The sequence below is a fragment of the Otolemur garnettii genome, unplaced genomic scaffold (genome assembly GCF_000181295.1).
Source record: "Otolemur garnettii isolate 467f Iridium unplaced genomic scaffold, OtoGar3 scaffold00099, whole genome shotgun sequence".
In the NCBI taxonomy this organism is placed as follows: domain Eukaryota; kingdom Metazoa; phylum Chordata; class Mammalia; order Primates; family Galagidae; genus Otolemur; species Otolemur garnettii.
This window is the reverse complement of record NW_003852494.1, coordinates 4,754,001-4,768,090: the sequence shown is the minus strand read 5'-3', so window position 1 is coordinate 4,768,090 and position 14,090 is coordinate 4,754,001. Positions and strand designations below refer to the sequence as shown.

The 14,090-nt window shown below is 52.9% G+C and overlaps 1 protein-coding gene across 1 annotated transcript in view; it reads left to right on the top strand.

Annotated features, from left to right (window-relative positions):
• The window catches only part of NCOR2 (nuclear receptor corepressor 2), a 211,076-nt gene that overhangs the window by 108,144 nt on the left and 88,842 nt on the right, over window positions 1–14,090 (top strand). The window contains exons 9-11 of the mRNA XM_023516824.1: window positions 6,304–6,370; window positions 11,875–12,047; window positions 12,929–13,022. Of these exons, the coding sequence (XP_023372592.1) occupies window positions 6,304–6,370; window positions 11,875–12,047; window positions 12,929–13,022 (334 nt within the window). The remainder of the gene's footprint in view (window positions 1–6,303; window positions 6,371–11,874; window positions 12,048–12,928; window positions 13,023–14,090) is intronic.

Here is a 14,090-nt window from a genome sequence, read left to right as displayed (position 1 = left end):
TAATTTCACGCTTGACTTCCTGCTGCACAGCCGATTTCAGAGGCATTGGAGTCACCTGTATCCACCTCTGCTGCTGTCCCTCTGCCAGCTGTCTTGGGAATGTCAGGTCCCCTGCAGCGGGATCTCGGCTTAGGCCTCTAGGCTTTGGTGGCAGGGGGAGGGGACCGCCCATGGCTGCATTCACCAGTGTCCTGTGGAGCCCAGGTGTAATTTGGTGAAAGGGTACAGGACTCCGGATGGGGAATAGCAGACAGTGGATCCTGCCTCTGCCTGTGTTGCAGCCTGGGTGCCGGCTGGCACTGGCCTTGTTCCTCTGCTGCCCTCAGGCCTGGAAGCCTGCTGGTTCCTTCTACTCCTGGTTTTTCTGTCTTGCAGCCTGTTTTCTTCCCTTCTCCTTCTTCATGTGGGGGTTAGCTGATAGGAAGCATCAGTCCTGGGGCTGCACAGGTGGAAAAGGCGATTAGGAGTAAACCAGGTGACTGTCAACACATCTCTGGGGTCTCATTCTGGAGGTTCAGAGACTTCTCCCAGGTCACACAGCTGTACCACCAGACCAGGCCTATTGCTTATCTGTCTAATTTCCTCCCCCGTCTCCGCTTCCCTTGCTGGGTGACCTTGGACAAGATACATCGCTTTGGTTGTCAGTGAGGCGGCCTCCTTTGCTTTGCACACAGTAAACAGGAGGTTTCATCCTATCAGTTGCCCTGACCCAGTTGGCTCTCCCCAGCACGTGCGGACCCTGCATGGGCTGCCTTCCTCTCACTCTACCCAGCAGTTGGGGATCAGACTTTCCCTAAACACCCCCTTCTGCCCTCTCCGAACTCATTACTGTCCTCTTCATCCCTGGATCTCAGCATTCTGCCCATTTCCCTCTGCCTACCCCATTCCTTTGCTTTTCCCAACTTAAGCCTCCCTTCCTCCAGGAAGACCCCTCTAATTGCCCTGAACTTTCCTCTTCTAGGTCCCCACAGACCCCTGGGCAGTCTCCCTAAAGTATAGCCTCTCCTGACACATTCATATCATTCCTCTTCCTCCTCATCCCTCCTTCCTAGTTCCTGTTTCTCTCCCCAGTCCACTAGCAGGTGATGGGACATATTATAGGGTGTGCTTTTCTGAACCCTTATTTCTCCAGGGACTGAAGTTACCCTCTGCACCCCATAAATGTCTCCACCAGCAAACACACCATGCTGCTATTTTGCCCTCCAGCCCTCTTAGAGACTGTGTTCCTTATTTTTGATGGGCAGAAGCTCAGCGGAAAAGATTTGTATGTGGGTATCTCAGACCATTGTGAAAATACTGTTTAGAGCAAAAGAAACACTCAAAAAAAAAAAAATTGCCAGAAGAATCTTGAACAAGTGGCCATCATAAGCCAGGAGTCTGGGGGTTGCAAACCCAGATGGATGCCTCCAGGGACGGGAAGGAAACTTTGAATGGGGGGGGATTGGTGTGAGGCAATAGGGAGTGGTGGGGACTGAGGAACAGAGTGCTTGGTGCCCTTTCAGAGGGAGAACCAAGCCTCAGTTTCCCAGTCTGTGGCCATGAAGGAGTTCAGCCAGATTGCCTGATTTTTTTTTCTTTTTTTTTTTGGAGACAGAGCCTCAAGCTATTCCCCTGGGTAGAGTGCCATGGCATCACAGCAATCTCCAACTCCTGGGCTCAAGCGAGTCTCCTGCCTCAGCTTCCCAACTAGCTGGGACCACAGGCGCCCACCACAACGCCTGACTATTTTTTGGTTGCAGCCGTCATTGTTGTTTGGCAGGCCTGGGCTGGATTCAAACCCGCCACCTTAGGTGTATGTGACTGGCACCTTAGCCGCTTGAGCCACAGGTGCCGGGCCCAGATTGCTTGATTTTTCAAGAGAAATTTTGTTTGGCTTTTTGTGCAAGCATTTCTAATTTTTCAGAAAGCACCGTTGCCCAGACATAGCACTTGTAGGCTGGCCCTAGCCAGTGTTCCGTGCTGGTTTGCAGCCTGCGGACTCGACGTTTGTCCTCTTTGGCAGGAAGTGGGTGTCTCTGGGTGCTAGGCACTGTGCTTGCTTGGAAAGGAAGCTCTGATCAGCCAGGGAGAAGGCGAGCCGTCACCTGCTGCCGGCTGTGGGGGGAACGGATGGGATGTCGCATCCTCATCACCTCTATCCTGGGAGGCCTCGTGCTTCTGAGTGCTTTTCAGGTTGCAGCCACTGCATCACTGTTTGTTGAAGATAAGACAAGACACTGGACTAGTTGCCTAGGCTACCATTAACAATGACCACAAACTGGATGGCTGAATGTGACAGAAATGTTATTCTCTCACAGTTCTGGAGGCCAGACTCCCAAATCCAGGTGTTAGCAGGGCCACACTTCCTCCAGAGGCTCCAGGGGAGGATCCTTTCTGCCCCTTCCAGCTGGCTAGTGGTTGCTGGCTTCCTTGCCTTACACCTGCGTCACTCCGGCATTTCATCTCCATGTGGCATTTTTCCCTTGTCTGTTCACGTCATCTCTCTGCCGTGCATGCCTGTCTGTGTCCAGATTCCCCCTTTTCCTAAGTCATTGCTTTAGGGCCCACCGCAGTGACCTCTTGCTAACTCACTTAACCTCTCTGAAGACCCTATTTCCAAGTATGGTCACATTCTGAAGTACTTGGGGGTTAGAACTTCAACATCTCTCATTTAAAGGGGAGGTTGGTGACACAATTCTACTCATAATGGGCAACATGCAGTTCCGAGGTAAAATTTTGTTTGATCATCCCAAAGGCATTCCAGGGTGGATGCTGTCCAGTGTTCTTTTTTTTGGTAAGGGTCCTCACTTCACAGAAGAGTGCTCTTCACCTGGCTTCCACTCATGAACCACAGCACATTTATCAAAACCAAGCAGTTAACACCGTTACAACATTAATAACTAAATTACCAGCTATCTTTGAATTTTCACCAGTATTTCCAGAAAAACACTGTTTTTTGGGTTCAAGATCCCAGTGCCTACATTGCATTTAGTCCTCTCATCTCCCTAGGCTCCGATCTGTGACTTCTCAAACGTTCCTTGGTTTTTATGACCCTGGCACTTTTGAAGAGTGCTGGGGCTGGGCGTGGTGCTCATGCCATTAATCCCAGTGCTTTGGGAGCCAAGGCAAGAGGATCACTTGAGCCCAGGAGTTCAAGAGCAACCTGGGCAACATAGCAAGAGTCTGTCACTAAAAAAAAAATTAAAAAATTAGCCAGCTGTGGTGGTATGTGGCTGTAGTTTCAGCTTCTTGGGAGGCTGAGGCAGGAGGATCACTTGAGCCCAGGAATTTGAGTGAGCTATGAAAACACCATTGTGCTCTAGCCCAGGTGACAGAGTGAGACCTTGTCTCCAAAAAAAAAAAAAAGAAGAAGAAGAATGTTAGGCAGGGGATTTTGTAACAAGACCCTCAGTGTGGGCCTGGCAGGTGTTGTTTTTTCCTGCTGAGATCTGGGGTGGTGGATTTGGGGAAAGAAAACCACTGAGAGGTGAGGGAGGTGCCCTGTAATTGCGTCACACCAAGTGGGTGATAACGACATGGTGGGTGATGTCCACCTGGATTGCTGGCCAGAGATGTCGTTGTCATGGCTTTGTCCTGGCTTTGCGGTTTTCCTTTCTGTGCTCTGCTCTTCAGAAGGGAGTCACCAAGCCCAGCCTACCTTCCAGGGGAGGGGAGTCAGCTTCACCTCTCAGAGGGAGGAATATCAAAGAATTTACGGACACATGTTCATACCACCACCATGATTCATAAATACTTGGGGGGAGAGACTTTGAGGCTGTGCAGATTTCCTGTTTCTCCTTAAAAATTTGCCAGCTAATTTAGCATTCACCCGTGGATCTTGCCAGAGGCAGTTATTACTGCGTTCTAATGATGATGCGCTATTTCCCTCGTGTCTTGTACATTTATTCATTGGAACTCTAGAAGGAAGATTTGTTCCTTCTCCCCCATTTCTTTATTTATTCAGTCACTTGTTCACGTCACAGTGGACGCATGGGTCTTTGTTTTATTCTGTGGGCCATAGGCTGGCAGTCTTGTTTGTTTGGTTGCTCGCGTTGTTCAGCTGTGGCAGTTAGAAACTCTCAGGTTGTTTTCTGTGCGCTGTGGGCTTTGCTTCTCTCTGGCAGTTCTTTATTTAAAGTCATTCTGGAATTAGCCATCTCTCTGGGAAGCCACGGTTTCTTTTGCTGGGGAAGTGTCGGAAACCAGGCTCTGGTACTGGCCTGCTCATCGCTGCCAGGTGGTCACTGCTTCTAGACTTCCCCTGCTGTCCGTCTGTTTCCTACAAGTCCAAACTCTTTGCTTTGTCCAGACTTCCAAGGTCTTGCCAGTCTGCTCAGAGTCTCTCCTCTATCCACTCTGTCCATCCCCAACAGTTTTCTGGCCCAGGGGCCTTCCTCTGTCTGTTCTTTAATATTCTGAGTCAGTTCCCACCTCAGGGACTTTGCCCTTGTGGAGCTCTGCCCCTGTCCCTTTGGATCTTTCCATGGCTGGGGACTTCTGATGATGTAGGTCTCAGCTCAAGGCCATTTTCTCTGGGAAGCCTCTCTGTACCTCTCAATCTGAACGAGCCACGGAAACACCAGCCACTGTCTAGTCCAACCCCAAATCCGGGATTATCTCTCTTGTCTTATTGATTATCAGTGTGACCCCCACCCCCTCTGATCATCACCCCTGTGAGGGCCTGGGACTACCTCTGTCTTTTTTCCACTGTGTCTCCACCACCTAGAACAGTGCCTGGCACATAGTAGGTGCTCAGTAAATGGTTATTGAATAACTGAGGAGAGGAATTCATGATGTTATGGGTCCCACGTCTCAGGCAACTGAGGCTTAGAGAGCTTCTGAGATTTGCTCAGAGACATGCTGTTGTGTGACAAGGAGTTCTGGTCTTATCCTGTGAGACAGAGAGATCCCCCAGGGCCCATCATGGCTGGTGATAGGGGCTGGTTAATAGAAGTAGCAAGGCCTCCAAGGTGGGGAGGCCCTTATAGGGGCCAAGGCAGAAGGACATGAGTCCTGAGGTTGATTCTGGCCCTTTGGCCCCATGAGGTGTGTGCTTGAGGACTTTTGCTCATTAGTCAGTCCCTGGGGTGGTTCCCCTTTTCTTTTCCATAGGTCGGGGTCCTGGGTATCTCCCACAGGCATGACACCTCCTGGAGTCTGGGTGCCACCTAGCTCCTAGTCAGTGGCTTTTGAGCTTTTTGTGGGTTTAGACACTGCTGAGAATATGAAGAAGTTGGGGAACCCTTGCCTGAGAAGTTGATGCCATTTCAGGCCCCAGATTAGGGAGGGCAAGTTCAGGGGTGCAGAGGGCTCCTGAGGCCTGTCTGTGACCCTCGTGGGCCTCAGGATGTCGGCTACATCACCCTGCTCTGCCTGTTGGAGGTTAGAGGAGGGGGTCTGGGAAGAGGAGACCCTTAGGGCCTCTGGCAGGAGGGAGGGTAGAGGGGAGGTCTGCCATCCTCACTGAATTGGTTCTCTCATCTCTGGGTCTCTGAGCTCCACCCCTCTGCCTCTCTGGGTCTCTCTCTTTCCCTCCCTTGCATGTGGTTCTCTCTCTCTTTCATCTTTCTCTTTCCTTTCTCCACCTCATCTCCCTCTAGGTCTCTCTTCTCCCTTGATTTGTATCTTGTCTGTCTCTGTCTCCTTTTCTCTGAACTGTCAGTGTCTTCCCTGGAAGCTCCCGCTTCCTGTTGAGCCTGCAGTCCTGTGTGTGGCCCCTGGGTGAGCTCCCAGTCCTCCTGGCCCAAGATCTGTGACCCCTTGAGTGCTTCCTAAAGTCCCTGCTTTACTACATCCACCCCAAGCTGTCCTAGTCCTGCCCATGTCCCGCCCATCTTGTGCCCTTGAGGTCAGAGTGCAGTGGCTGGCTGTAGTCAGCCTCGGGGACACCAGGCTATACCCTCAGACTGGCCTTGGCACGACAGGCCTCAGGGTTCTGGTCTCCTTGGTCTGTGTTCCTTGTCTGAGGCTGGGGCTGCTTCCCTGTGGCCAGTTTTCCATGGGCAGGTGTGGCTACCGGATAGGGGGAGTCTGGGTGCAAGTGAGTGAGGACAGGAAGCCAAAGGCTCCTTGTCCCCCCAGCACCCTCTCACCTGCAGGCAGCACTTGGTTTCAGTGTTGGTGGGGGTGTCCTGAGTGGGGAGAGAGGGAGGATACTCTGGTTGTTCATGGGTGGCTCTGAGGCCTGCGGGTATCTCTTATCTCACTAAGAACCAGTGATACAGCCAACCTAGAGCTCATTCTCAGCGAGCAGGACAGGCAGGTGGCAACGTCTGAAGCCTGGCACAGCTGACCTGTCCCATTTGCTGTTTTCCCCTTGCCCAGAAACCAGGCGATGCGGAAGAAGCTAATCTTGTACTTTAAGAGGAGGAATCACGCCCGGAAACAATGGGTAAGTCAGCTCTGCGGCCCCACCCCATCCAAGGGCAGTCTCGGTGGGCTTCCTTGAGATCTGGGGGGGATGATGATCATTGGAGGCCACACCTGCCGGGAGACTCCTTTTCTGCAGCTGTCTCATGACTGAGAGTCCAGGCTGTGGAAAAAAAGCCAAGGGCAGTGAGGGAAACCTGGAAAGACAACAGCTTCTTTCAGAGAGCCCCAGTGTGGATGCGGGGCGAGGGGGGGCTCTGCAGTTCCATTTCTAGCCTGGAAGGAGAGAAAGCAAAATGTTGATCTAGAAGATTGTTTGGACCCATCATGGGCTTTTCAGGCAGAAAGAAAGGGTTTGGGATAGAGCTAGACAAACTGCTGGGGAGTCTTCCTTAGAAGTGAGGTTTTCCTGGCCTACCATGTCTGGGCTCAGAGGAATGGTGGTATGGAAAGGTGTGAGCCCCTCTTGCCCACATGGGTGGACTGTGGCTACATCCAAACAGAAAACAGGGCTGAATCCTGTGTCCTGCTGTGCACTCCCTCTCTTAGTCCTGGGTAGGTAGCGTGGGTATGAGAACAAGGGTAGCATGGGTTTAAGGCGGCCGTACACATCATAGATTCTTCAGGGAGGGTCGGGTGATGGAAGGGGCGTCACCTGTTAGTATCATCTCAGCCACCTGGGGAGGAAGAGCCTATTCAGATGGGCTGACACGGGAGAGGAATCCATGTTACTGGAAAAGTCCATTTAGGTGGACTTCAGGAGTGGTTCCATCAGGTCTGACCTTCATTTCTATGTAGTTTCTTCAACTCTAGTTGTAGAACATTGATAGGCTGGTTGCCACTGTAGTACCCGATTCCCAAAGGAGTTTTCATCTTCTAGAGCCATAGAGAACTGCCCTTTCTCAGACTGTGATTAGGCCAGGTGAGGGCATGAGTCCCCCTGAACCAGTGACTGATGGCAGGGAGATGGAATTATCCTGGACTTTGTCTAGAGCTGGGGGTGATGTCACTGACTTAAACCATAGGCTGCTAAGAGATGATGGAAGATGGGATGGGGCTTGGGAAGCCCCAGAAAGATTCGGCCTATAGGGGAGAGGCAGCCTGAGTAGGGGCTGCCTCAGGATCTGGGATAGAAGTATCAAGGGCTGGTCTATGTGGGGTTTCTGTGAGTAGGATCTGGGTTTGCTGGAGGATGGGAGAGATTTCCCTACACCTGCACCCCTGGCCCTCCCTCAGCCATATTGAGGAGGGGCCCAAGAGACTGCACCCTGTATCCCTTCTCAGGGTCAGGTCTGGGGTGGCTCAGTTGTGGCCAGCACATGTTGACCTATGGTATGCGGTAGGAAATGACTAAGTGCTACTTGAACTGAGATGGGATAGGAATGAAGAGTAGACCGAGAAGGAAGGCATTAGCTGGTCAGATGTCTTCAGGGCTCTGGTAGCTTGCCATTGTTAAGTACCCATTGTGTGCAAGGCTCAGAGTAGCTAAGACATAAGTCCTGTCCAGACCTGCAGGCTGCAAGGTTCACTTGCACAGTGAATGGTACCAGCAAATAGTGCCTTTGGGTGCCTATCACATTCTGGGTACCTTTCTGAGTGTTTTTCATACATTGGTGCATTTAATCCTGTGAGATGGGCACTTTCTTAACCTCATGTTTCAGATGAGCCAACTGAGGCACAGAGAGGTTAAGCAACATGCTCTAGGTCACACAGCTGGGAAGTGGTAGAGATGAGATTTGAACCCAGGCTACCTTGTTCCTCGCAAGCATGGTTTGGATGAGGAAGTTGGGAAGGTAGTGTTGGGGCATTGAAGGAGAGGTGAGGTATGCATGAGGCAGGCACACAGTGGAAAGGTGTGTGGGATGTGGTGAGTAGCCACTCTGGCAGGGCCCAGAAAGAGGATGTCCAGGAGGTAGTTTGGTCCTGGACAGGTGTGTGAGTGGGTGAGGGCCGGGTGAGGGCCAAGTGAGGGGCTGAGCTGGAGCAAGCAGCCCAGTTCCTGGCTGCAGAGATAATGCAGAGAGAGGTAGTGTGGGGTATGGGGGAGTTTTTTCCTTTGGCCCCAGCTCCCTCTTCCCTGACCCCAGACCTCAGCTGGGCCCTAAAAAGAAAAGATGTTTCTGGCCAGAGGCCGATAGCTGGGAGGCCTCAAGAGCACCACTCTGGATCCTAGGCCCCATGGGGTGAGAAGCAGTGGGGTGGGCTGTCTAGATCTGCCTTGCTCAGCTTCCCAGGTCCCTTGCCCTACTGGACAGTGCCCAGGGGCACCTGGGCCAGGTGAAAGAGGCTCACAGAGCTGACTGTTCAGTCTTATTCACAGGTTAAGAAATGCTGGTCTGTAGGATTCCTGGGAATCTGAGGCCATGAGGCCCTGAACAGACCAATAACATAAAAAGTGCTGGGCAGGGATTGGGGATGGGCTGGAGACCTCAGTGCTGTGTGGGAAAGGACCAGTTGTGTGCACATCTGGGGATCAGAGCATCAGGCAGAGGGCACAGTGAGTGTAAAGGCCCCGAGATAGGAGCCAGCTTGGGGGGTAACCTGTGACAGAATGTAGCAGGTCAGGGAACCCATGTGACTTAGAAATATTTGCTCCCAAACTAAGAGCAATTATTTGGTTTTATTCCAAACATAGTGGGACACCTAATTTATTGTTATTATTATTATTATTTTTGAGACAGTCTCACTATGTTGCCTTTGGTAGAGTGCTGGTACAGGCGCCCACCACAATGCCAGGCTATTTTTTGGTAGCAGGCCTGGGCCAGACGCGAGCCCACCAGCTTCGGTGTATGTGGCCAGCGCCCAACTCACTGAGCTAAGGGCACTGAGCCAACAAATGTCTTAATAAAGAATACAAAGTCTTTATTATAAGAAAATTCAGTCATACAGACGAGTATAATGAACAACCGTAAACACCCACCACCTAGGATCAATCACAGTTAGCAGTTCCTTGTATTTGCCGCGCGCGCGCGCGCGCGCGCGCGTGTGTGTGTGTGTGTGTGTGTGTGTGTGTGTGTGTCTCTCTCTCTCTCATAAACATAACTGTGTTTGTTGTTGAACTATTTGGAAATAGGTACAGAGGCCAGGACCCTTCACCCCTAGCAAATACTTCCACCTCTGTCTTCTGCCAGCAAGGGAATTCTCATTGTCACACCTAAAAATGACTAGCAATTCACCGAGATCTCACAACCTCATTGATGTGCCCCCAGTTGGCCCTGCTGGGGGTGGGGTGGGGTTGATCTGGGGAGGGAGGGAGGGAGGGAACTAGGAGAGGGGGAGGGTGTCTGATTTACATTTTAAAAGGATCCTGGTGGCTGCTGGCAGGAACTGGGGTGGGGGTGGAGTTGGGGTGGGTAGGAGTTCTTTAAAAAAAAATCCCAAATGTCTCCTTGGGGGGTCTGTGGAAGGCGTGGAGGGGATATGGGCTTATTTAAAGACTGAGAAGAGGCAAGCAGAAACTATAGACTTCTAAGAAATTTGGGATGGCTCTGTGGCCAAGCTGAGCTCATCTTCGGAGAGTCCTTTGTGAAAACAAATTCAGAAACCACTTAAGCTGCAGTGACTGGGGTTGGGGCTGTCTGATTCCTATTGTGTCATAAGCCCACAGCCCTTGACTGACTTCATCATTTTGGCGATGCCTGGGGAGGGGGTTTGGCCAAGACCCTGATCTGCTCACTCCCACTGTGAGTCAGACCCCCTCAAATGGGGCCCCTATGCCTTAGCAGGTTCCTGGGACCTGGCTTTTCCCAGAGGGCAGGGTCTTGTCCTCAGCAAGGGAGCTGGACACCCACATGGAGTCTCTCCCCCTCAGGCTGCCCTGTCTTTCCTTGGGAAACTGAGCTCAGCCCCTCTGAGGCCCAGTTGGCTGGGAGGCTGGGTCACTCTCACAAACTGTGGTCCCAGGGACATATCCACCCTGCTCTTTCTCCTTGGCAACTCCCTGCACCCTGCACCCTACACGCTAACCAGGTTGGGCTCTAGCTTCTTTTAGGGGAAGATGTGTATAAAAGAGAGAGAGGGAGTGATCTGCCTCCTCCCCGGCCAGCGGGTCCAGTTTTGTGGAAAACCCCATAAGCAGCTTAACTGCCAGAGCCGCCGGTGTGTGCCATCCCAGGATACACTGAAGCACACATCCAGCACAGTGGTTGGAGGCACAGGCTACAACGGGTGGTACTGTGGTTAGACCTTCAAAGGGACTTTCTTATCCTAGGCAGAGGGCAGAGCCCAGTACTTGGGGTTGAGGTGGTGGCTGGATGTTTCTGCAGGGTATACTCCACAAGGTGGACTCACACTCCACAAGAGTGCAAGGCAGAGCTAAGTTGTCTTGGCGCCCTGCCTGCCCCTCCAAGGGCTTACGGGCAGACCAAGGCCCCATCTGGCCAGGAGCCCTGCTGGCCTCTTCCTTGCCTGTCTCACCAGCCACTGCAACACTTGCCTCTGCTGGTTTGGTGGAGATGTCTTTTGCCCACCTGCCTGGGGCCTCTCAGAAGGGGCTGTGGTGTTGTGGGCTGGCACAGCTCCGAACGTGTGTGGCCATTGTCCACCACCAGAACTGTCCCTTAATCTGCAGTTGGTTCTATGGAGCAGCCTGTATATGTGGGGGTCAATTTCTGTACCACTTTGGGACCATCCTGCTGCCAGGTCTGTTGAGAATAGAGGCCAAATGTTGCCTTTGGTCAAAGGTGAAATACAGCATGGGGTGTGGGAGAGTATCTGGGATTTTCTGATTCTGCTGAAGGGTCCAGAGGATGTTGATCAGAGCTCCCAGACCATATCTGTCCATGCACTGCTATTAGAAGTGAGGCAGTGGGTCTTGTGACCTCGCCTGTTAGTGACACATGTTACCTTGCAGACGTGGAACATAGACAGCTGAGTTCTGGGCTGCTTTTGGGGTCTTTTCTCAAAGGACATGAAGCAGGCTGTACTGTGGTTTGTTGTGAAGAGGGACTTTCTTGTCATGGAGGGAGAGCAGAGCCTCCTCTTCAGGACCTGAGTGGGCCTTCACACCTGGTCCTTGGGGCAAAGGGAGCATGGCTGAGCCTGAGCCTGGGGAATGAGGAACTGCTTAGGAAGCAGCTTTCTCCAGAGGACGCCCCTCCCTGGGCCCAGCAGACTCCCCAGAGCAGCACTGTGCAGCACGACTTCCTGTGGTGTGGAAGTGCTCTCCATCTGGCTATCAGATGTGGCAGTCGCCCCAGCTCTATGTGGCTGCCGGGGCCTAGGAGCGTGGCTGGGAGGACCAGGATTCGAATTGTAACTCTGATTTCGTTTGTGATTCCAGTGGAGCAGCCGCCTGTGGCTGGTGGCTTCCGTCTTGGACAGGGTCTCTGTGTTGAAGTCCAGGACTAAGTGGCTGCATCCCTCAGGGCAGGGGAAGCCTGTGGGTTTTTTTCAGGGTAGAATACTGGCCTGCTTGTGTCTCTCTGTGACTGTGTGTCTTTCTGTCATCCGTCAGTCTGTGCGCAGAGAGGCCAGGTGGGGGGCGGCGGGTGTCCCTCAGCATCCCCTTCCCCCCATGCTTCTCAGGAGCAGAAGTTCTGCCAGCGCTATGACCAGCTTATGGAGGCCTGGGAGAAGAAGGTGGAGCGCATTGAGAATAACCCCCGACGGCGGGCCAAGGAGAGCAAGGTGCGGGAGTACTACGAGAAACAGTTCCCAGAGATCCGCAAGCAGCGGGAGCTGCAGGAGCGCATGCAGAGGTGAGCCATCTTCTCTCTCCAGGCAGCATGGGAGGCCTGACCAGGGTGAACAGAAAAGCACAGCAGGGTCTCAAACTGGCAGCCTGGGCTGTGTGCCCCTGGAGCTGCTTGGCCTAACACTTATTTAGAACTTAGAACTTCTCTGCGGGGCAGGCTCTCCTTCCTGTGCTACCGGAGCTCTCACCTGGCTGCTTCATTGGAGGATGTGACCTGCACAGCCCCTGAAGGCAGCTGAGTTTGAGATCCCTGGTGTGGGATAATAGGGAGGGACCTGGCTAGGAAACTGGAGTCAGGGTGCTCATCTCACCTGCTGGTGGGAGGATCGGGTGAGAGCCTGGGGAGGGAGTGCGTGGTGACAGGTAGCTATGGTTTCTATTGTCATTTTTTTCTTTCGCTACACAGACAAGGTGATGATAATTAGTGGTAATAATAACGGCTTTTACCCTTCACTGAACTCACAATGTGTATTTCATTGAATTCCTCCTACCAGCCCTAGGGAGCTGTCTGGCTGCTACTTTTTATTCAATTACAGGGGAAGAAACTGAGGCACAGAGAGGAGTATTTTGCTTCTGGGTTGAGAGGAAGAGCTGGGATTCGAACCCAGGTCTTTGTGGCTGGGCCTTTCAGGGTATTTTAGAAGAGAGGAAGGGGCTGAGCCCCCCCATAGTCTTGTGGTTTGGCATTTGGCATTGGTCTTTGTGCCAGGATGGGAGTTCCATGTTCCACCTGAAGGCCAGCCACACAGGTAGGAGGGCTGATCCCTTTGCAGCCACCCTCACTGCCTCTTGGGAAGCTGTGGACTCAGGTCTGTGCCATGGGTGCCAGTTGAGGGTCCTTGGCTGCTGAAAGGCAGGTCCTGAGTGTGTCCCTTTGGTCCCCAGCAGGGTGGGCCAGCGGGGCAGTGGGCTCTCCATGTCGGCCGCCCGCAGTGAGCACGAGGTGTCTGAGATCATTGACGGCTTGTCGGAGCAGGAGGTGAGTCCAGCTTGGTTTTACTTCTCCCATGTGCCCTGCCACAGGGGCAAGGGTCCCAGCCAGGAGGAGAATTCACCCCAAATGGTCTAAATTAAGAGGCTTGTTACTGAAGCTCGTGCAGAACCAACATGGCATAAGGAGGCACCTGTGGCCTGTCCTCAGCTTGGAGCAGAGGTCCTCAAACTTTTTATCAGGGGGCCAGTTCACTGTCCCTCAGACCGTTGGAGGGCTGGACTGCAGGCCCTGGGATGAGTTGGCTGTTAAGCAGGACAGGCAGCGGCAGGCCGGATAAATGTCCTAGGTGGGCTACATGTGGCCCGCAGGCCATAGTTTGAGGATGCTTGGCTTGGAGGGAAAAACAGAGAGGGGTGGCAGTGAGACCGTGGATGAGGGGCCTCCTGGAAGGCTGGGGGGCGGGTGTCACAGTGCTGTTCAATCCACCAGCCACTCCATGATGACACAGCAGGGAGGAAGTCTGGGGACGGGACCTTCTCACTCCTGCCTCCCGCCTTCTCTCAGAGCTTCCTGCTGGCTAAGTCCAGACAGACACCAGAGTTCCTGAGAGGTGCGGGTGGTGTAAGTTCTGAGGTCAGCCTGCGGGGGGGGGGGGCAGAGCCTGGCCAGGCAGGGGGAATGTGTTCGGGGCAGACAGAATTCCCAGCACCCCAGCTGACCTCCCAAGCTGGGACTTTTACTCGGGAACCTCAGCCCTCTTGACTAGAGCATAGCCTCTGTTTCCCTATCCGCCTCCCCAGGGGTGCCTGGTCACCTGGGGGGCAGCCTAGGTGACCCTGGTGGTGTTCACTGGGGCGAGATGATCAGGAAGCAGAGAGGAAGTGTTTTCTCCTGGAGAAGGCGTTGTTACCAGCCAGTCCCCTCCTGGGTCTTAGGGCCACAAATCTAATGTGACACTTACCCATCCCCCATGTTCCCAGCACCATGGGAGACAACCGGGGGGCACATTTCTTCCAGATGGGAGGTTATGGTAGCTCCAGCTCAGTACAACCAAGCTATGCAGGGCTGTTGAAATCGAAATTAATTGGAAGGAGAGAAAATTAAAACTTGAAT